The sequence below is a fragment of the Heptranchias perlo genome, chromosome 5 (genome assembly GCF_035084215.1).
Source record: "Heptranchias perlo isolate sHepPer1 chromosome 5, sHepPer1.hap1, whole genome shotgun sequence".
NCBI lineage: Eukaryota > Metazoa > Chordata > Chondrichthyes > Hexanchiformes > Hexanchidae > Heptranchias > Heptranchias perlo.
The window spans coordinates 95,590,862-95,614,909 of NC_090329.1; the positions used below are offsets into that span (position 1 = coordinate 95,590,862).

At 47.4% G+C, this 24,048-nt stretch overlaps 1 protein-coding gene across 2 annotated transcripts in view; it reads left to right on the forward strand.

Annotated features, from left to right (window-relative positions):
• The window catches only part of slc2a12 (solute carrier family 2 member 12), a 37,162-nt gene that overhangs the window by 11,222 nt on the left and 1,892 nt on the right, over positions 1–24,048 (forward strand). Inside the window, exons 5-6 of one of the 2 annotated variants that reach the window (XM_067983858.1) lie at positions 7,757–7,889; positions 12,266–12,345. In XM_067983858.1, coding sequence (XP_067839959.1) covers positions 7,757–7,889; positions 12,266–12,345 — 213 coding nt within the window. Of the gene's footprint in view, positions 1–7,756; positions 7,890–12,265; positions 14,762–24,048 lie in introns of those variants that run through there. The other variant, XM_067983857.1, reaches the window with a different exon arrangement.

Consider the following 24,048-nt stretch of genomic DNA (forward strand, 5'->3'; position numbering starts at 1 on the left):
TTACAAATCAACACCAATTTTCCAAGTCCGGCAGATTGTACTGATCTAATTTGTAGGCTCACCTGTGCCTCCGGCACAGAGGTCTGTCCTGGCACAGTTTTCTAATGGAAATCCCCCCCTCTGTCCACCAACTCCCCCCCCCCCCCCCCCCCAATTTGAATAGGCCGCAGGTACAGGCAAAGCTCGCCCAGAGAGCTTGGCCTGAAGCATACTTGGCTGGGGATCAGAAAATCCACCCAGGGAGCAAGTCGGACAGGGCTGCGGCTAGCCATTAAAGGGCAAGTTGTGGCAGGGACTGAAAGAGCAGTAATGGAACGCAATGGCACAGTGGCACTGTTGCTCCCTTTTCTGCTGAAGACTTGAAGGTCTTGCTGCTGGAGGTGCACAAAGAAAGGGCAGGGCTATTTACAGCTAAAAGCCACCCTCCAGTAAAAGCACAGGTGCATCGAAGGAGATCAGTGCAGGAATAGATAGTGCAGGAGTCCCTGAGGGCATCTCACTCTCTATCGAGTATACTGGCGGGGGAGAGGGTTCTTCTGCGGAGTGCAGCCAGAGGCAAGACCAGAGTACCATGTACGGCTCAGCTGTACAGGGGGGGAGGAGAAAGGTCAGGAGGGCAATAGTGATAGGGGATTCCATAGTTAGGGGAGCAGACAGGGGTTTCTGCGGCCGCAGACGTGATTCCAAGATGGTATGTTGCCTCCCTGGTGCCAAGGTCAAAGATATCACTGAGCAGCTGCAGAACATTCTAGAGGGGGAGGGTGAACAGCTAGAGGTCGTGGTCCATATTGGTACCAACGACATAGGTAGGAAGAGGGATGAGGTGCTGCAGGTAGAGTTTAAGGAGTTAGGACTGCAAAGGTAGTAAGCTCCAGATTACTCCCGGTGCCATGCGCTAGCGAGTATAGAAATAGGAGGATACAGCAGATGAATGTGTGGCTGGAGAGATGGTGCAGGAGGGAGGGCTTCAGATTCCTGGGGCACTGGGACTGGTTCTGGGGGAGGTGGGACCTGTACAGGCCGGACGGGTTGCACCTCAATGGAGCTGGTACCAATGTCCTCGCAGGGAGGTTCACTATTACTGTGTGTGTGGGGGGATTTAGATTAATTTGGCAGGCGGATGGGCACCAGGATGTAGCATTGGAAAGGGGAAGCAAGCGGCACAAAGGATCAGGAGGGAAAGATAGCACTAGAGTAAGAAATAGTACGGTATTAGGTGGGGTCAGACCAAGAGAGAGTATAATAAAGTCAAAGATGGGTTTGCGGTGCATGTGTGTAAACACATGAAGTGCAGTAAACAAGGTTGGTGAGCTGCAGGCGCAAATAGCCACATGGGAACACAATGTTGTGGCGATAACGGAGACCTGGCTCAAAAAAGAGCAGGATTGGGTACTAAGTATTCCTGGATACAAGATGTTCAGGAAAGATAGGGAAGGAAAGAAAGGAGGGGGTGGCAGTATTGATAAAGGAGAGAGAGGATGTCCTGGAGGGGTCAAGGACAGAATCTATCTGGTTAGAGTTAAGGAACAAAAGAGGTGCCATTGCATGACTGGGTGCATTCTATAGGCCACCAACTAGTGGGAAGGATATAGAGGAGCAAATTTTGCAGGGATATCACAGAGAGTTGCAAAAGCCATAGAGTGGTAATAATGGGAGATTTCAACTATCCTAATATAGACAAGGATAACAATAATATAAGGGGCAAAGAAGGGGAGGAATTTTTGAAATGTGTTCAGGATAACTTCCTTGACCAGTATGTTTCTGGCCCAATGAGGAAGGAGGCATTGCTGGACTTGGTTCTAGGGAATGAGATGGGCCAAGTGGAGCAAGTGTCAGTGGGGGAGGATTTAGGGACCAGCGATCATAGTATCATAAGGTTTAGAATAGCTATGGAAAAGGACACGGACCACTCTAAAGTGAAAATACTCAATTGGAGAAGGGCCAATTTCAGTTGGATGAGAACAGATCTGGCCCCAGGTAAATTGGAATCAAAGATTGGCAGGCAAAACTATAATTGAACAGTGGATGGCCTTTAAAGAGGAGATGATTCGGGTACAGATAAAGTACATTCCAACGAGGGAGAAAGATAGGACAACTAAAGCCAGAGCTCCCTGGATATCAAAAGAGGTAGAGAATAAGATGAAGCGGAAAAAAGCAGCGTATGATAGGTGCCAGGTTGATAACATAAGTGAGAACCAAGCAGAATATAAAAAGTTCAGAGGGGAAGTGAAAAAGGAAATAAGAGGGGCTAAGAGAAAGAATGAGAATAGACTAGCGGCCAAACATAAAAAGGAATCCAAAAGTTTTCTATAGACATGTTAACAGTAAACGGGTATTAAGAGAAGGGGTGGGGTCGATTAGGGACCATAAAGGAGATCTACTAATGGAGGCAGTGGGCATGGCTGAGCTATTAAATGAGTACTTTGCATCAGTCTTTACCAAGGAAGAAGATGCTGCCATTATCTCGGTAAAGGAAGATATAGTTAAGATACTGGATGGGCTAAAAATTGAGAAAGAAGAGGTACTAGAAAGGCTAGCTGTACTGAAAATAGATAAGTCACCTGGTCCAGATGGGATGCACCCCAGGATGCTGTGGGATGTAAGGGGGGAAATTGCGGAGGTACTGGCCACAATCTTCCAGACGTCCTTAGATATGGGGGTGGTGCCAGAGGACTGGAAAATTGCAAATGTTACACCCTTGTTCAAAAAGGGTGTAAAGATAAACCCAGCAACTACAGGTCAGTCAGTTTAACCTCGGTGGTGGTGGGGAAACTTTTGGAAACGATGATCCGGGACAGAATTAACAGTCACTTGGACGAGGGTGGATTGATTCGGGAAAACCAACACGGATTTGTTAAAGGCAAATCGTGTTTAACCAACTTGATAGAGTTTTTTGATGAGGTAACAGAGAGGGTAGATGAGGGCAATGCAGTTGATGTGGTGTATATGGATTTTCAAAAAGTACCACATGGTAAGCTTGCTATTAAGATTGTGGCCCACGGAATAAAGGGGGCAGTAGCAGCATGGATACAGAATTGGCTAAATGACGGAACAGAGAGAAGTGGTGAACGGTTGCTTTTCGGACTGGAGGGAGGTGTGCAGTGGTGTTCCCCAGGGGTCGGTGCTGGGACCACTGCTTTTCTTGATATATATTAATGACTTGGACTTGGGTGTACAGGGCACAATTTCAAAATTTGCAAATGACACAAAACTTGGAAGGGTAGTGAACAGTGAGGAGGATAGTGATAGACTTCAAGGTGATACAGACAGGCTGGTGGCTGATGAAGTTTAATGTGGAAAAATGCGAGGTGTTGCATTTCGGTAGGAAAAATGAGGAGAGGCAATATAAACTAGAGGGCACAACTCTAAAAGGGGTGGAGGAACAGAGGGATCTGGGGGTGTATGTGCACAAATCGTTGAAGGTGGCAGGGCAGGTTGAGAAAGTGGTTAAAAAAGCTTATGGGGTCCTGGGCTTTATAAATAGAGGCATAGAGTACAAAAGCAAGGAAGTCACAATGAACCTTTATAAAACAAACACTGGTTCGGCCACAACTGGAGTATTGTGTCCAATTCTGGGCACTGCACTTTAGGAAAGATGTGAAGGCCTTAGAGAGGTTGCAGAGGAGATTTACTAGAATGGTTCCAGGGATGAGGGATTTAAATTACGTGGATATACTGGAGAAGCTGGGATTGTTCTCCTTGGAACAGAGAAAATTGAGAGGAGATTTGATAGAGATATTCAAAATCATGAAGGGTCTAGACAGAGTAGATAGAGAGAAACTGTTCCCATTGGCAGAAGGGTCAAGAACCAGAGGACATAGATTTAAGGTGATTGCCAAAAGAACCAAAGGTGATATGAGAAAAAACCTTTTTACACAGCGAGTGGTTAGGATCTGGAATGCACTGCTCGAGGGAGTGATGGAGGCAGATTCAATCATGGCTTTCAAAAGGGAACTGGATAAGTACTTAATGCGAAAAAATGTGCAGGGCTACAGGGATAGGGCGAGGCAGTGGGACCAGCTGGATTGCTTGTGATTAGAGCCGGTGCGGACTCGATGGGCCAAATGGCCTCCTTCCGTGCTGTAACCTTTCTATGATTCTATGATTATATCACAAGCTGAGTCCACGTGGCTCCAAATAAGGAAGATGTTTGCCGGTATCAGAAAGAAGGTAAGTATACTCTTCAGTGTTAAGCACATTTGCTGTGGATCCTATCAAGTGTGGAATAAATCTAAGACAGGAACTTCCACACCATCTGGAGGACACCATTTCCAGCATTCTATGCAACCATTTCTGTGTTACACACACTCTTTCATGGTGCCAAAGCTACATTGTACACTTCAAATTCTCAAAATTCCATGGTGGGATTTGAGCTCACATTCTCTGGATTATTTGTCCAGTAACATTACCACTACACTACCATACCCCAAATAGTGTCATTAATGTGCACGATGATATTTCTGTGACCATATACCTCCTGAACATGGATTGGATCCAAACTCTTTCTCTTCACGAAGGCCGTGGGGTTGATATGAAGAGGCACTAGCCTAGAAATTCCCTGCGCCTGAATGGATAGGCCTGCGCTGCACCCGATATTGGGCCTTGGGCCTCATTTAAATGAGACTGGCGAGCTGCGGGCACCTGCTGGGGGTCCCCAGGCAGCTCGCTTGTGAACAGACTTAGAATTTAGGGCCATGGCAGACGCCTCAGTTAAGTGCTTGAAAGTGAAGGGATTCCACTGAGTCCCTGCTAAAGTTACAGCAAGGGAACAATTCCTGCAGAAATTCAGGGTCACAATCTTCAGACTTTTAAAACTCAAGCTTAGATCTACTAGTTACTACTTTTACTTTTTCAATGATGTCTTGTACTGTGGTACTTGACCCTTCACTCGGGTCTTGCAACAAAAAACGTTGGGCATCATTTTAGCACCAGCTATCGGGTGCATTCCTGACGGGGGGCTCCGAAAATTGGAGAATCCCGGAGCGGGACCGGAGCCCGGCTCCAACCTGCCCACTTCCGGGTTCCCCACTGACGCGCCGGCGTGCGTGCATGGCCCCCGCTGGTGGGAATCCCGCAGGCAATTAAAGCCAGCGGGATGCCACTTGAAGCTATTTATTTTGCTTGCTCAGGTCATTAACTGACCTGATTAAGGGATTATGTGAGGACGGGTGGGATTTTAGAGCAAACTGGGACTGTTTCCCATACTGGGGGAAACACTCCCAGTTCAAATGGACGTTTTGCAGCTGTCAGCCTGTGGCAGCTGCAAAGGCCCATTTGACAGGTGGGGGGGGGCGGGAGACCCTCACTCATTGCAGGAGGCCACTCTGTCACTTGGGACAAAGTTTGGCCTCCACCACCCTCCTCCTGACAATCAAAGTCACCAACCTGCACACTTACCCCGGGGTCCAGAGACATGTACCTACCTTGCGGACCCCCTCAGATGTACATCTTTCGGATGGGGGCCGCCGTAGCTGCAGTCATGACCTCTTCGGAGGGCAAACAGCATCACCAGCCTCGCCATCCACGCCGTCCACCTCTGACACGTGGAGCTCCACAACAGAGTGCTGTGACACATCCACCTGTACAGCAAGAGGGAGGGCTACCGCAGAGAGAGATGCGTCGCAGAGGGCACTACCCTCGCCACAGGGTCCACAGACCGAGGCTCAGCTTCCTGGACCTCTCTGAGCAGCAGCGCACATGGAGGCTCAGAGTCACTCGACATGTAGTCGTGGACATCTGCAGCCTCCTTCATGCCGAGCTGCTCCTGGCTGGCCCGAGCACCATCTTCTTACCTGTCGCTGTCAAAATCACCACTGCCCTCAACAACTTCTCCTCCGCATCCTTCCAGGGTGCCACCGGGGACATCGCCGACGTCTCTCAGCCGTCTGCACAAAAGAGCCCTGCAAATACACCTACACCCACTCTGCAGTGACACAATGGGTGGCATCAGTTGTGGGTCTTCATAATGATCCTCAGGAAAGGGCATTATTGCACAAACCAGACAAGATTCACAAAGACATGGCAGTAGTGGTGCCAATATAATATGTAATGTGAGTTGGTCAGAAATTCAATATAAGTAACAACCATGACAAACCCTCAAACACCCTTGTGCATCCCCTTCATGCTCACGACACGTTTGCCTTACGCTGCCTACTGCACATATGTGATGCATGCCCTGTGGCTGCAGCACAGGTAGTGGCAGGTTGCGTGAGGCTGACCGTGAAAGAGATGCATGAGAGGGTGAGTATGAGATGGAGCCATGAGATTGTATGAGGATTGGGTTGAGTGGTAGTGGCGGGATGACTACTGGCGAGGTGAGTAAGTGCAGGTAAGATGAGGATGAGGTTTGAGTGGGTGTGAGGGGTGATGTCCATTCAGTCTTGGCAAAGTCTGCCAATGTGTTGAAATGCCTTTTGAATCTTTCCTAAAGTCACAAGGGCTCTTGTCCCCCTACTCTGCCATTTTCCTTTAGTTGTCCACATAGCTTTCAATTTCACCTGCACTAGAAATTTCCACTCTCACCGCTACTTTCCTTCCTGCACATTCCAAATTTGCACCTGGAACAATGCATAATCCTGATCTGGGTCTGATCACAGAAAATTCTGTGTAAACAACACTCTTCACTTCAGGTGAGCTCTTTTTCTGTTTGTAAATATTTGGGAGTAAACTGCACATGTTATGGAAATTCTAACTAAGCCGTAAAGTATTGTAAATTGTTTCCAATGTTCTGACTTAGCTTCCTGAAACATAAGTTTCAAATCTAATTTTCTGTCTCCAACAAATCAAATATATATTAATAATTAATGATCCGAAATTGCTCTTGCAAATTGACTTCAATCTGTTACATAATGTTGCCATTAAAATAATTAAATATTTTTTATTTTAATCAACTTTCCCCAAAATCCAGGTATCTACCACAAACTTAATCTCCTACTTAACTATTTTTTCTGATTTTTTTTATATATATATACCTACTAAATATTCAGCTAGGTGGCTGAGTGACTAATTTTAATATTTGTCAAACTGGAGCAGTCAATGTCCAACGTTACTGAAAAAGCAGCGTGCTAATGTTTTGAACACTCATGATTCATAGTAACAGTTTGCTGTTTTACAGATCCAGAACACGGTGTACAATGATAAATGACCCTTACTCCATGTACATGCTAACTCTCCAGATTTGTAGCATGGGACTTACAAATGTTACAAAATCAGATCTTGGCTGAAACAGCCAAAACATAATTTCTCCCAAGAGTAAAGCCAAACAAAAATGTCAGATAAGCTGGGACTAGAGTTTTCTATAATAATACTTGCATTTATATAGAGCTAGATTTTCTGCTAATGCCTTCTTATCATTTGCATTTAAAAAGGTCACATCTGGATCAGCTCAGTTGCAATCGATAGGAATCTAAGTCCGAATAATTCAACCATACAGTGAGCACGTGTTATGTATTCACCAAGATTAAACTCAACTCCCACACAAGGCTGTGGATGCTGGATCAATTGAAATTTTCAAAACTAAGATCAATAGATTTTTGTTGGGTAACGTTGGCAGGTAAATAGAGTTGAGGTACAGATCAGGCTCGAGGGGCTGAATGGCCGACTCCTGTTTCTATGTTCCTAAGAACATTATAACTGCAGCCTTTCTGTGGTGGTTTTGGTTTTGCTCTGATGGCAAACTTTTGTGTGAATTTATCATAAAACTATTGTCGTTTTTTTTAACATGTATTTGACGTGTATTATTGTTTGTTGGTTCCAGAATCAATTGGCCTGATGTGGATGCTTCTAATATATGCAATGCTGAGTTTTGCCGGACTGATTTTTGTCATTTTCATTGTACCTGAGACAAAAGGGCAGTCACTCGAGGAGATATCTGAACGACTAAGCCGAGGGTAAGTTGATATAAAATCCAGCACTCAGTATTGTAAGTGCAGCATGCCAGCGAACCAGATTCAGTACTGGCCAGAATTTTGTAGCAGGCCAAAAAATTGAAACTTTTATGTATAAGTGCCTTCTTAAAGTTAAGTCTTTGGGTACTACCAGTGAGATTAATCATTTTGGCAGTCTTTAGCTCCTCTTGCCACTGCTGACTTAATATTATTGCCTACTGTAACCACATTGAATATTGACTTGCTGCTGCAATGATGCAGCAAAGTCAAACTACAATGTTCAGTCTTTTCCTTACCTAAAACCTCACCTTTAAAAACCAGCCAATCAATGATAGATTTTACTTCTGCGAGTCCCAATTTAATCATGAATGGAAGGAGAATGGAGGCAGATTAAAAAGAAGCTAGGTCTATTACTAAGTTCATTTTTGAATGTTTATTTATCAGAGCTTCCCCTTCAAGACCTATTAGCAACAGGCGCTATGTGATGAGAGTGCTGCATAAGTCGTTTGTTACATTAAAAGGTGGCCCACTGATTTGAACAACTTTCATGGGCCTCATGAACTTTGTGTACAGCTTGTCCGCAGACTTCCAGCTGGCCTCATTGGGCTGCACAGGGCCCATTAGGCGCATTGAAGGCCTGAGGCCTCTGAGGCCAATAATAAGGAGAATGCGTGCCCAATATATTTCAGCAGGCACCCGCCATCACGTATTGGCTCAGTATTGAGTCATGGGAGAAGCTGGACATTTTTATTTAGGTCCTAGGGAGGTCCAGGTTTGATTTTCATCTGTGTTCAGATATCTGATCTCAGCTGGAGCATGTGTGATACAACTGGCCTCTGTGCCCTTAGGTTACAAGGAATAAAATTCAGCCAGGTTTCTTATTCCTGATCGCTATCTCGTGATTCCTGCTGGTGTCAAGTACTCATGAAACCTTATCCCATAAAGACTTTGATGTTCTCAGGATAGAAAGAGAAGTGAGGAAAAATTGGCATAAAAAACTCTCATTCATACCTTTGTCCAGACTTGACTATTCCAATGCTCTGCTGGCCAGCTTCCCATCCTCCACCCTCTGTAAACTTCAGCTCATCCAAAACCCTGCTGCCTGTATCCTATCCCGCACCAAGTTCCACTCACCTACCAGCTCTGTCCTCGATGATCGGCAATAGCTCCTGGTCCCCCAATGCCTCCAGTTTAAAATTCACATCCTCAAGTTTAAATCTTTTGATGGCCTCACCCCTCCCTATCTCTGTAACTTCCTCCGGCCATAACCTCTCCTCCCCTGAACTCTTCGTTCCTCTAATTCTAGCCTTTTGGGATCTCCCTCCATTCGTGGCCGTGCCTTTAGTCAACTAGACACCATGCTCTGGAATTCTCTGCCTAAGTTCCTTCAATTCTTCACCTCTCTCTCCTCTGATAAGACCCTTCTTAAAACCTGTCTTTTTGTCCAAGATTTTGGTCACCCCTTTCCTTCTTTGGTTAGACGTCCGTTCATTTCTGATTATGCCTCTGTGAAGCGCCTTGGGACATTTTTCTATTTTAAAGGCACTGTATAGAAATGTATTTTATTATAACAATTTATATTATGCTCCTCATGAAGAACAGCTAAGAGTGCTTTACAAGGTGGAGGAGTGGTTGTCTAGCACTAAATGGAGAAATTTGGGGGGGGCGCGGATGGGAGGTGACGAAAGGGAAGGTGAAAAGGCGGCTTTTATGAAAGCATTTGAAGACAGGGAGAACGCTTGTTAGCCTGTCAGAGGGTGCAACTGAGGTGTAATTCTGGCGGAACATCTGGAATTTGGAGTGGGATCCAGCAGGGTTTCTGCTCCATTGGTTCTTTAGCAGAAAGTTGTGCTCAGTTGTGTTCTTCCACCACTTTGGGAGGGTTTTTGGGGCCTTTTCTTGGTTTCCCTGGAATTCTGCCCAAAAATCCCCCAGTCCTTAAGAAGCCCCATACAGAAAAGTAGAGAACACTACTTGATATAGTTGAATAACTGCCTGTATTTTGGGGGTGAAGATTACAAAGTATTTTAATGCCTTTTCTTTCCTGCCAAATTCAGGGCTTGAGCTTTCCCTCTCAGAGCGGCATGTTGTCGCGTCAAGATCCAACACTTCATTTGGTTGGGAACCTCTCTTGTGCTGATGTAGGCTCAGGTGTCTGCCTGAATGTTTAAATGACCCTTTCTCCAGGATTTTAGACAGGGTCATTGATGGGCAAAAGTGGCAGGTCACGCTCCATTGCATTTCTGCCCCCTCAAACAGGTTTACAAATGTACAAAGCTTTTTTTGGGGAGAGATTTCTGGAGGATGTTGTGACTTAGGGTTTGCTTCCAAAGGTGAAGCAGAAGGAGGATGTAACATGCAATCATTCTGAATCAGAAGTACAGGAATAGTTAGGGAGATCACTCAGGGTAGAACAAGGCTGTATTGGGATATGAAGATTTCAAAATCAATTTGATGGGCACAGGGTAAGGATGATAATGATGGTTGGATGGGATTTTGTGTAGAAGAGGACATAAGCAGTGAAGTTTTGGAATAGCTGAAGTTTTTTGAAGGGTGGAGCCTGGTAATGAATACATGACATGCCTTTTGGGTTTCAGCAGCAGTGGGGGAAGAAGTAGAGACAAACACAGGCAATGTTATGGAAATGGAAAAATGGGCAACAGTAACAGGCTGGATATAGGGCATTGTACAGCATGCCAAGCTGTGCACCACCCAATTCTGAGAGGGCAGCCAAGGTAGATGCGCTACCTCTCCACCACCTCTCTCGACCCCTCCATTGCCTTTGTGCTGTCAGACTGCCTGTCTGACATCCTGTCTTGGTTGAGCTGCAGTTCTCTCCAGCTAAACATTGGGAAAACCAATGCCATTGGCTTCAGCCCCTGCCACAAACTCGACCCTTCTCCCCATCTACTATCTCAGGTCGAACCAGACAGTTTGCAATCTCGGCATCTTATTCAACCCTGAACTGGGTTTCCAACCCCGTATTCTCTCTATCACAAAGACGTCCTGGGAGCCAAAAAAGGATGGTTTTGGCTTTTCCAGCTTTAAGCCAATGGACATTATGGCCAGGAATTTTCTTAGAGCTACTCCCATTCTGCCGCTGTAACTTTGCCAGAAGTGTGGCGGATGCCCTGTTTATGCAGGCAAAGTCACGGCAACGGAACAGGAGCAGCTCCCAAAGAAATTCCCAGCCTATGACTCATCCAGGATTTGATGTTGGACAGGGAATCAGAATGTATAGAAATAGCCTTCAATTTGCTGGTGGTGACAGAAGTAGAGTTGTGTGTCATTGGTATACTTGTGGAAGCCACCAGCTTGCTTATGAATGACGTTGGGTGATGTGAATGTTTTGTTTTGGTCAGCCAGGTGTCTGAAACACGTGGAAATCCAGCACCTGTGATTGAGTTTTTAAACCAAACCTCTGGGAAATCCTCATCTAAAATTTCTGCTTGCCTGATACAACGTGCACACTCTCTCTCCATAAGGGCCCCCCAATTATTTAAGTCCAAAAAGGTGCAGTTTGGTAGACTCAAGGCTTAAGGGTCCTCAAGAGTGTACCCCGGGACATTACTGGAGTTTAACCAGCTACAGCTGGGCAACTTACCAGTACAGTGCACTGGTAATCTTCTGATTGTTTGTCCAGCTAGGACCATACTATAAATGAGGGCACTGACTTGTAGAGTTATTTATATCCAAGTTTCTAGGCTTTTGATTACTCACTCATACATATCTGAGAAAGATAAATGTGTCTGAAATAGTAGAAGGAAATGAAGAGTGGAAAAGGATTTAAATCAAAATTCTAGAGAAGACAGGTTCCCCAGATGTAACTCTAGCACCTTGAAGAGTAGTGTTTGTAACAATTATGATGAACAATTTGTCCCACCTGGGATATATTATTGGTTCACTCCATCAGTACACAATTTCTTAGGTGGGAAGTCAAGCGACCTGAAACATCACCATGCTGCCACCAGTGCCACTCCTTGACTGATTGATTGGAATGACCTCAGATTTCTGTGTTTCTATTCTCATGGCATCTGAAATGAAGCTTTCTACATGTTTTTTTCACAGCCAAATGACAAGTGATTGAACACAGAATTTTAACAAGCTGTATTCTCATTAGAAAAATTGTACCAGCATTTAACAGTGTACTTCTCTGGTGCACGTTAATTTGTACATGACTATTTTCAGCTGAGAATGGGTTCATGGTGACTTACTTTCAGCCTGACTTAGTTTGAACAAAGGCTACCTTTTGAAAACTATTTGACTTAGCTTGTTGCCCAGAATACACGCATTAACATAACTAAAGAGATTGATTTGTGGTTGAAAGGTCAAATACTAAGTTGAATTCTAACCAACATGAAATGTTAACAATCTTCCAGGTACAACACAACTCCAACATGTTGTACAACTGAATGTTTAAAGAGACTGATCCCAGGACTACTTCGGAAACGCAAAGATGGTGAGCACTCCATCTGGGCTACTGATATCCAATACCACACACATGGCTTGGAAAATCCTTTTGGTGACAGCACTTTGTAACTTGTACTCCAAAAAAATGTTACTGATTGTTTGGAAGTGATGTTGCACTGATTTTCTACAAATTTAGTTTTAATTCAAAAATGTTATTGATCCTCACTTCTTCAGATAAAATAGTCTACAAATATTAGTTAATTATATTTATTGGCACATGATTTTTTTTAATGTGTTGCCATGCACAAATACCCATCACTAATCTTAAAAGTCTCCAAACCAAACTACCCACACAGGTAGAGTTTCTGCGTGTCTGATAAGGAATGCGCACACTCTCCGGTAGGGGCACACTACACCAGAGAGCTCAGGCGCAGGTTGGCAAGGGCCAAAACTTAGGGACACGCATGTGTGTGTAGAATACTGCTGAAGTTTAACCATATGGCTTACCACTGTAGTAATACACCAATTCCTGCTTGTCCAGCCAGGGCCATCCTGCCCGTGAGAACATTTTCTTGCAGAGTTATCTAGAACCAAAGATGAAGAATTGCAGCTTCTAGACAGGAATACCTTTCCAGGTCCCCTTAGTGAGCTGTGCTAGCTCGTCATTGCCCTGGAGTACTGCAGGCTTGCCTGTCTCAGCTATCAGATTACTATATGTGTCACAGAGGGTTGACTTGGTTCCAATCTTCCATCATCTGTACTTCAACCCCAAGGAGACTCTGCTTCTCTTTCTTGCTGTGATTTTAAGGCTTCACCTGATATCTCTTCATGTTCAGCTTCAGGAACCACCCCTATAAGTGAGCCATCACTGCCTTTGAACTGAGTAAGGAATCTTACATTCGTCCACCCCAGTCCATCACTGGCATCTCCACATCATTTGAACTGAGTGATGACCTTATATGCACAAGAGGGTTAAAATTCTGTGAAGTTACAGTGGGAAACAGATGCAACCACCTCCCCCCTACCCACCCTGTGGAATTTCAGCCACAATATCTGGATATGTGGTATTTTCTCACTAGAAATGGCATGAGCTTTCTCATGTTCTTGCCTTTAGATAGTGGAAGAATAAACACACTTTCAGGCCGTGCGACTTAGGTTATAAACTACGGATCAAGTTTATTAAAAGTAAATATTAATTAATAGGAGAAAGTCAATACGGCAGGTTGCACTTGATTACAGAAAATAATTAAAAAATGCAACATCCACTCTTGTTTCTCCAGCCCTCCAAAAATAATTTCAAATTTACCTTTGCTGGGCCTCTTCGGTTATATCACCCGTGAAACTGTTTTGGATCATGCTCGGCACAACCAGTCCCAACCTAAAATGGCAAAAGTGCAAGGTTTCATTCGCCACCCCCGCCTCACCCTGCTTGGGGTGCAAGTTACATGGAATGCCCCTGAAATGCATTCCATCTGATTTGAACTTGCTTGTTTTTGTGGGTCCTGGTCATTACCGTAGATCCGATGTACCACAAGCACAGGCCCAGCCCTTCACAGAGCTTTGTAAATGGGGACATAAATCTAACCATTACTGCACATCCAAAAACAGCAGCCACAGGGCTTACAGACCCGAGAGTCTTCTGACTGACCCTGGACAAAAAGGTGGTGCTGACCTTTTTTCACCTCCATGACCTTTCTGTCTGCCCCTCTCATATCCTCTAATCTGAGCAGGCTGGACAAAATGCCTCACGCAATCGTCTTCTAGGCGCCCACTCAGTGCTGAGACAGCAAAACGAGGGGAAACGTGTTGCTACGTCTTTCCTGCCTCATTTGCATACTTACACTGCTGTAGGTGCACGTTTTCCACCACTGGTAGGAGATTGTATTACAGTTTACAGAGGTATTTTGCATTATAAATCTGACAGAGGAATTTATAATGGAAATATAAAAATAAGAAGAAAATGTATAACTTCAAACTGGGACTGAAGTAATTCGTACATCCTGGTCTAATTATCGCCAGCCTCCAGCCCCACTTCAGTTGAAGACCACACTTGGCCTTGATTTCACGAGTGCAGCGTCACAGTAGATCAGCCAATATATTATTAAAAACCTTGTACTTCAGCCCACTTTCTGTTCACAAGTTTACTTCCTGTTGTAAATACTTTTATGTTAACAATTAATATTGAAACTGTTTTTGTAAATAATTATAATGGGAATTCCCAAAGTTAACAGTTGCCTACCACGGTTGGTTGATGAACCAATCAAATCACTCAGTGTTTTTTGAAAACATTTTCAATTGCCATTTTTTCTCAGTAATCAAAATTTATAATTCCAAATAAGTTTTTAAACAAACTTAAAAAAATAAGAAATTTCAATTTTCACAGTGACATGGTTAAATTTACCTATTAAATTGTCTTGTATTTTTAATGCCTTCCTTAATGTTTTTATTCCAAGACCTCACCTACTCAAATGCTTGGGGCTCGAATTTAGCAGGCCTGCGGGTTCCCAGCGGGTGGTCCTCCGGGAGCGTCGAAAACGCGGACGGGTAATTGTTCGCGTCCCCCACGCGATCGCGGGATAATTGGACCCATTAAGGCCTGCTTCCGGGTTCTGCGCTCCCCAGCTGCGTGCCGGCCGGCTGCGCATGCGCAGTACCGTCGACGCGATGTAGGAGCTCCAGTTAAAGGGGCAGTCTCCCAAAGCCCCTCCTGCTGCAAGCAAGAGGTCTGGGAGAATGGCTCAACCAAGGGGAAAGGCTGCGCCCCGTTTTTCAGATCTGGCACTGCAGCTGATGCTGGAGGGCGTGAGGAGGAGGAGGGAAACACTCTTCCCTGAGGATGGGCGCAAGTTCCCTGCCGCCGCAACCAGGAAGGCATGGGCAGAGGTGGCGGCGGAGGTGAGCAGCAGGGGCAACACCCCAAGGACTTGGGAGCAGTGCCGCAAGCGCTTCAATGACCTGACTAGGTCTGGCAAGGTGAGTACACCAACGCACCCTCCCACATCCCGTCCCCACCATCACGCCAAGCAGATCACAACCCCCTCCTGCACAGCCACCACTGCGCTCCATCAGCAATCCTCACAGCCACTCATTCACCATCCTCGCCGTGCACGCAAGTACCCACCGTCCCTGACCCCACCCGAACACTACCACACACCCCAATCCCCATGCAATGGGATGGGCACGTGGCCCACACTTCCTCCCATCCGTTCCGCGCCACGCTCAACCCAACCACACCGATGCTCGATGCGTCTCACGATGCAAGACGCACCCACTCACACATCTGTGTTTTGCCTTCACAGGAGAAGAGGAGCAAGAACAACCGCGAAAGGGCACGCACCGGAGGTGGGCCGCCGCAAGTGGTGGAGCTCACCGACGCAGAGGTGGAGGCGCTCGACCTCGCCCGCACGCGACATTGCCTGTCGGTGGCCGATGGCGAGTGTGTCGCTGCCGAAATGGGCGGTAAGGGAAAGCTGACACTCAACACCCATGATCGCGAGTGACCGTATCATCACCTGCCATCAGGCGCACTGTCAAGTTGGTCCACATGCCTCAAAGTGCCCTCTGTTCTCTTGCAGGTGCGTCTTTGGATCAAGCGAGCATGGAGGGCGATTCCTCAGAGGACATGGCGGTCTCTGAGGGTGCATCGTCACATCAGAGCCAACCATCCACCAGCGCAGAGACACGCACCTCGGTGGGTCCCCCTCGCCAACTAGTTGGGGTAGCACTTGGTGAGTCACTGCGCACGAGTGAGCATGAGCAGACCCTGGTGGCAGGGGCAGCCGCGGAGGGTCCGCGACGGAGGGAGCACTCATCTCCAGGCTCTGCTCAGCCGGACCCAGATGCTGAACCCAGGGGGCCACCAGAGAAAAGGAGAGTCGTCGAGGGCCACCAGCTAATTGCTGAGGTGCTGGCAGAGGTGCCGCGCGCATTGTCCACAATAGCGCAGGCGATGGAGGAGTCCACCTCCTGCATGTGGGCATTGGTGGCGCAGGCACAGGAGGGTACCGACGACACAGTGTCGCAGGTAGGTGCGGGACTGTCTGCGGTGGAGGACAGGCTGGCCTCCCTCGAGCGTCACGCACAGCTCCACTTCGAGTCCTTGCAGGCCCTCACAACGTCTGTACGGATTCAGGGTGAGCAACATTCCGACGCCACCAACAGGCTGAGGGATACACTAGGGGTGGCCTTGCAAGGCCTCACACATGCCATCCAAACTGCCGTCCAGCAGGGTGGAAGGGGTGATGTGGGCCGAGGCCAAGAGAGGGATGATGGTGACCGGGGACATGGAAGCGGGGACGCCTCTCAAGGCGTCCCCACGTCCCACCCGTCGCCCACCTCTCAACCAGCACCCGCAATGGTGCCTCCTCTCCAGGTGGCCGAGTCTGCCCCTGCCCCGGTGCAGGAGGAGCAGTCTGTGGAGGTGCCCTCACGGGCACCGAAACCCAGGGGCCGTCCGCCAAAAGCATCTACCCGGTCAAGGCAAGAAGACGAGCAACCTGCCACTACCTCTGCTGGAGCCACAGGGGTAGCACCACGTAGGGGTTCCCGGAGAAGAATTCCAAAGGCCTTATAATCACAAAGGGAATACACCAGGGTGTTTATTATTTTGTACTTTGTTTCTTAAATGATGTCACATTCCACATATTAAATAGTCTATTCTCACCACTCCTGCCACCTCTCGTCCATTCTTCCGCGGCTTGTGCAATAGTTGCGTTCCGTGGAGGCCATCATGACGGCGAACACCTGCTGCCACCCATTGGGCACACTGCTGTGGGTGCAGGATTACTGGCAGCACTCTTCAGTGGAGGGGGCTGGTATGGCCGCTCGCATGTGCAGGTGAGGAGATGCGAGCGCCTCGCAGTGTCTGACTCTAGGAGAACCGTTGACGTATGAGTGCGTCCCTGGCCCGGCGACCATCCCGGTGAGTCGCGGCTCGGCGCATGGGTCGTCCAACATCCTCGGGCGCGTCCTCCTCCTCCTCCTCCGCCTCCTCCTCCTCCTCCTCCTCCTCCTCCTCCTCCTCGCCCTCGCCTTCCTCAATGTGGGTGGCGGGTGTGGATGGGGCCTCCTCCAGCGGCACCCCTCTCTGTTGGGCCATGTTGTGCAGGGCACAGCAGACAACTATGATTCGTCCCACTCTGAATGGTGTGTATTGGAGCGCTCCCCCAGAACGATCAAGGCACCTGAAGCGCATCTTGAGAAGCCCTATGGTCTGCTCAATTGTAGACCTGGTAGCAGTGTGGCTGTCATTGTACCGACGCTCCGGCTCGGTGATGGGGTTCCTCAGAGGTGTCATGAGCCACGTGTGGAGGGGATACCCCTTGTCGCCGAGGAGCCAGCCGTTGCCGGCGTTGGGTGCCTGCAGGATGGGCGGGACGGCGGACTCCCTGAGGACGAAGGCATCGTGGCAGCTGCCGGGGTATCTGGCGCACACGTGTAGGAATCTCTGGCGGTGGTCACAGATGAGCTGGGCGTTCATGGAGTGATACCCCTTCCTGTTGATGAACAGCCCTGGCTCATGCGGAGGTGCCCGTATTGCGATGTGGGTGCAGTCGATTACACCCTGCACCCGTGGGAAGCCGGCCATGGCATGGAATCCAACCGCCCTCTCCATCTGGCTGCGCTCGTCCATGGCGAAGTTGATGTAGTGGGAGGCCCCGCGGAACAACCCATCGGTGACCTGCCTTATGCACTTGTGTGCAGAGGACTGACAGACCCCGGTGATGTCCCCGGTGGCACCCTGGAAGGAACCAGATGCGAAGAAGTTGAGGGCAGTGGTGACTTTGACGGCGACAGGTAAGAAGATGCTGCTTGGTCCATCAGGGAGCAGCTCGTCGTTAAGGAGGCTGCAGATGTCGGCGACTACCTGGCGATTGACTCTGAGCCTCCGTATGCACTGCTCCTCGGAGAGGTCCATGAAGCTGAGCCTCGCTCTGTACACCCTGTGCGGAGGGTAGTGCCTCCTGCGACGCATCTCTCTCTGCGGTTGCCCTCCCTCCTGCTGTGCAGGTGGGTGTGCCGCAGCACCGTGTTGGGGGGCCCCACCTCTCCGAGGCGGACGGCGTGGACTGTGAGGCTGCTGGGGCTGGTCATCCTGTTCGTCCTCCGACGATGTCAACGCACCACCCATCTGGCAGGTGTTGGTGTGAGGGGTTGTGCAGGGTAGGTGGGTGGGTCCTCGGACTGGGGCTGCGGTTTCGTGTCGGTCTGTCCTCTGGCTTGGCGGGGGTTGGTGGAGGGCAGGGGTTGCCCTATGTGACGCGGTGGCCTCCTGCGTGGGTGAGGGCGCTCCCCCGTGGAGCGCACCTTGGCACCTGGCACAGGCTGCTGGCTGCAACACGCCTGGTTTGAAGGGTCCTGTTTCCCCCAGTGTGGGAAACTGACTGCTTTGACCGTAAAATCCCACACTTCCTCTTTTGACAGCTGCTTCAGCTCATTAACTGACCACAACGAGCAAGTTAAGTGCTCTCAAGTGGAACCCCGCTGGCTTTAATTGCCTGCGGGATTCCCACCAGCGGGGCTTGCGCGCGCAGCCCCGCACGTCAGCGCGGTACCCGGAAGTGGCCGGGATTTCGTCCGAATCCGGTCACGTGATCGGAGATCGGGATTTTCGGGGCCCCCCCGCTGGAAACCCGCCGGAAACCCGACCCTAAAATCGAGCCCTTGGTCTCCGACTCAAAATTTTCACCTCAAAAAGCCGCACGGGCCTTTGAGTCACATCTTTGCATTCTGAGAATGTGTAGTTTTCAGAATTTCTGGTGCTAGGCTATAAGGATTTGTGAGATCCTATGCTTTTTCAAAAAAAAATTCGAACAAACTGGAGATTGAATTCTCAAAAGATTTAGTTCAGGCATGTCTCACTTAAAACTTCAACAACTTTTCTATTATGAAGTGCCCAGTTAGACTAGGCCTGTGATTAGCAGCAGCTGTGGTTTATTTCCTTTCTAACTGTCAATGAAGATTGTTTATCAAGAATGGATTTCTTTTCCCTCCGTCAAAGGTTCAAAATTCAACTAGCAAATCTTTATGATCCATATTTGGGGTTAAATGAATGAAAGGAAGACTTGCATTTAAATACCGCCTTTGGTGTCCTCGGGACATCTATCTCTCAGTGCTTTACAGCCAAAAATTATTTTTGAAGTGTAGAAACTGTTGCTTTATTGATTAATGCAGCAGCCAATTTGTGCAAAGCAAGGTCCCATAAACAACAATGCGATAAATGGCCAGTTTATCTGATTTTGGTGGTGTTAGTTGAGAGATGTATGTTGGCCAGGGCACCACACAAACTTTGTGTGCTTTGAGTTCCAGTCCTTACTTTTACATTCACTTGGACAAGAAAATGTGGCCTTAGTTTAATGTCTCATCCAAAAGACAATAGCATTGATAATGCAGCACGCCCTAGGTAGCCAACTGAAGCCTTAATTACGTCCTCAAATCCTGAGATGGGATTTGCACCCACAAATTCCGGCACTAAGGTGAAAGTGGTACTACTGACTCAAGATGATCTTTTTAATTAAAAACTGCAACAATGAACTTTTAAGCATTTTATGAGTTAATTTTTGTATTTTGTGGCAATTTATGATTAAATTTATTAAAGCTGGTGAATACTGCACTACTTGCTTTAAGGGGAAATGTAAAGACGGAACCTGTGCTGACAATGGGAACGTGGTGGTAGATGGGGGGAGGCACCTGATGGCACAAAAGAGGTTGCAGAATGGGTCAGGGAGGAGGCTGACATGCAAGACTGCAATGGGGAGCCTTTGGTGTAAAAGGGGACAAGGACATCTCGGTCCCATTCTCCTGGCACCCATCTCCCCATAAGGCTGCTAGACCTACCTTCCCCCACCCTCCCCCACATATTACCATATCGCAGCAATCCTTAATTCTGCCAGATTGTGTGCAGCATCTCCCCACACCCCTCACCCACCAAATCTATCAAACCCTGAAATGTAATCAGTAAGCTAGTTGATTATAAATTTGATGAGGAACTTAATTATAAGATTGAATTTTGGATTGTGCTGTCTGATTGCTTAGTTGATATCAAGTCCTGGATGAACAATAAGTTCCCTCAACTTAACACCAGCAAAATCACAGCCTTCCTGTTCAGCTTTCCTCTACATTTCGCCACATTAGCACTCAATACCCTCCTTCACTACATTACCTTAGTGCCGTATTAGATACCGAGCTGGGCTTCAAACCCCACATCCGTGTCACCACCAAGGTCACCTAATTCCACCTCAGCAACATTGCTCACGTCCAGAATTTTTCACCAGAACTGATTTGGAGATATGGAATAAGTCTGCCCCATTTTGGATGGGCATATTCTCAGGAGAAAACAGTTAAAGGAACAACTTGGAAAAGTTCTTTTTTTACTTTCGAATGTATTCTAAATGGAATTAGTTGCTGCATTTTTATTTATGTTTGTATGAACAATGTTGTTTTGAATTCTGAGTAGAAGTGCCGAGTGGATGATCCATCTCGGCCTCCTCCCGATATCCCCATCATCACTGAAGCCAGTTTTCAGCCAATTTGATTCACTCCACGTGATATCAAGAAATGGCTGAGTGCACTGGATATAACAAAGGCTATGGGCCCCGACAACATCCCAGCTACAGTGCTGAAGACTTGTGCTCCAGAACTAGCCGCGCCTCTGGCCAAACTGTTCCAGTACAGCTACAACACTGGCATCTACCCGACAATGTGGAAAATTGCCCAGGTATGTCCTGTCCACAAAAAGCAGGACAAATCCAATCCGGCCAATTACCGCCCCATCAGTCTACTCTCAATCATCAGCAAAGTGATGGAAGGTGTCCTCGACAGTGCTATCAAGCGGCACTTACTCACCAATAACCTGCTCACCGATGCTCAGTTTGGGTTCCGCCAGGACCACTCGGCTCAGACCTCATTACAGCCTTGGTCCAAACATGGACAAAAGAGCTGAATTCCAGAGGTGAGGTGAGAGTGACTGCCCTTGACATCAAGACAGCATTTGACGGAGTGCAGCACCAAGGAGCCCTAGTAAAATTGAAGTCAATGGGAATCAGGGGGAAAACTCTCCAGTGGCTGGGGTCATACCTAACACAAAGGAAGATGGTAGTGGTTGTTGGAGGCCTATCATCTCAGTCCCAGGACATTGCTGCAGGAGTTCCTCAGGGCAGTGTCCTAGGCCCAACCATCTTCAGCTGCTTCATCAATGACCTTCCCTCCATCATAAGGTCAGAAATGGGGATGTTTGCTGATGATTGCACAGTGTTCAGTTCCATTCGCAACCCCTCAAATAATGAAGCAGTCCGAGCCCGCATGCAGCAAGACCTGGACAACATCCAGACTTAGACTCATAAGTGGCAAGTAACATTCATACCAGACAAGTGCCAGGCAATGACCATCTCCAACAAGGGAGAGTCTAACCACCTCCCCTTGACATTCAACGGCATTACCATCACCGAATCCCCCACCATCAACATCCTGGGGGTCACCATTGACCAGAAACTTAACTGGACCAGCCACATAAATATTGTGGTTACAAGAGCAGGTCAGAGGCTGGGTATTCTGCGGCGAGTGACTCACCTCCTGACTCCCCAAAGCCTTTCCACCATCTACAAAGCACAAGTCAGGATTGTGATAGAATACTCTCCACTTGCCTGGATGAGTGCAGCTCCAACAACACTCAAGAAGCTCGACACCATCCAGGGCAAAGCAGCCCACTTGATTGTTACCCCATCCACTTCCCTAAACATTCACTCCCTTCACCACCGGCGCACTGTGGCTGCAGTGTGTACCATCCACAGGATGCACTGCAGCAACTCGCCAAGGCGTCTTCGACAGCACCTCCCAAACCCGCGACCTCTACCACCTCGAAGGACAAGGGCAGCAAGCACATGGGAACAACACCACCTGCACGTTCCCCTCCAAGTCACACACCATCCCGACTTGGAAATATATCGCCGTTCCTTCATCGTCGCTGGGTCAAAATCCTGGAACTCCCTTCCTAACAGCACTGTGGGAGAACCTTCACCACACGGACTGCAGCGGTTCAAGAAGGCGGCTCACCACCATCTTCTCAAGGGCAATTTGGGATGGGCAATAAATGCTGGCCTCGCCAGCGACACCCTCATCCCATGAACGAATAATAATAATTTAAAAAATCCCATAGTTAAATTTTGGAAAGAGGCTATAAATAAAAGTCCTGAATTCAAATGGTTATAACATTTAATGGGGTTTCATATCCAGTGGAGGTGGGGGGAACCGGGTGGTGGGTAGAGTATGGATGCAAGGGAATATCCAGAAATGCGGGGTCTCTGCCCAGAGGAGCAATGCTGCTAAGGTTCAGATGGGGCCTGGGTTGAGTGGAAATTCTGTCTGCCCCATACTAGGCCCATGACGTGGCAAGAAGATGGGGCAAGCCGGATGGCTTACTCCTTTGGATTTCCTGTGGTTCCTGCCTCTTTTACGACAACACACTAGACAGCGAAAAAAAACCATCATACAGATCCTTGTCGAAACAAAAGTGGAGCCCACTGGTGTCTCCATGGCCTGGAAGACCCTGGAAATGACTGTTCAATTTTTTTTGATAAGGGGGGGCTAATTGCATGAAGCTCGGCAGCAGCTTTTGGGGCTGGGCTGCCAGCGGCATTTCTATGTAACCAAAGAGTGCTCTTCACTATATATATTAAAGAGTGCCATATCTTCACTAATGGGCACTCACCAAATATATTTAAATTAGATGAGGAGGGCCCTTTTAAATTTTATTTTGGTAAGACGCAGTACTATTTTAGGGATATTTGGTGAAGATGCAAATTAGTTTAATCTTTTCTATATAAGCCCTCAGTATAAAAAAACCCACACACTCAGCAGATGGAAAGTAAAGAGTTTGCGTGCAGAGATTTATCTAATTATGTAAGTTTAGCATTGAGGAATCACATTTTTTAATTTACCTGCAGTGGGTAAGGAAAATACTATTTATTTTGTTTTCAGTAACCAATCAAAAAATACCTACTTCGCTCTCTTGCAAGGTAATCTGTTACGGGGTAGCCTCTTCTAAACCTCTTTTCTAATTCTCAGTGGAGCTATCCACTCCACCACTTCTACACCTCAGCAAACTCCTCGTATAACAATGTAGCCTGTGACTTACCATGAGCAATACCATGGAAATCATTCTAATACATACACAAAGACATTATATCCAGCAACACATGCTATATTATTCTACTAAACCCGAATATTCGGTTCCCCATGGTGTTTCTAATAAGAAATAAAATAAAATGTTTCTGATTCTTTTCTGCACATTGTGTTTCTGTTCTAATCGTTGCTGCCTTGTGTAATTTTATCTCTTGAATTCTACCTAGTGTTGTTTTCAAATAGAATCATAGAAAGTTACTGCACAGAAGGAGGCCATTCGGCCCAACGTGTCCATGCCAGCTGAAAAAGAGCTATCCAGCTTAATCCCACTTTCCAGCACTTGGTCCATGGCCCTGTAGGTTACGGCACCTCAGGTGCACATCCTAGTACTTTTTAAATGAGTTGAGGGTTTCCTCTACCACCCTTTCAGGCAGTGAGTTCCAGACCCCCACCACCCTCTGGGTGAAAAAATTTCTCCTCAGCTCCCCTCTAATCCTTCTACCAATTACTTTAAATCTATGCCTCTGGCAACTGACCCCTCTGCTAAAGGAAATAGGTCTCCCTATCTAGTCCCATCATAATTTTATATACCTCAATTAAATCTCCCTTCAGCTTTTTTTGTTCCAAAGAAAAC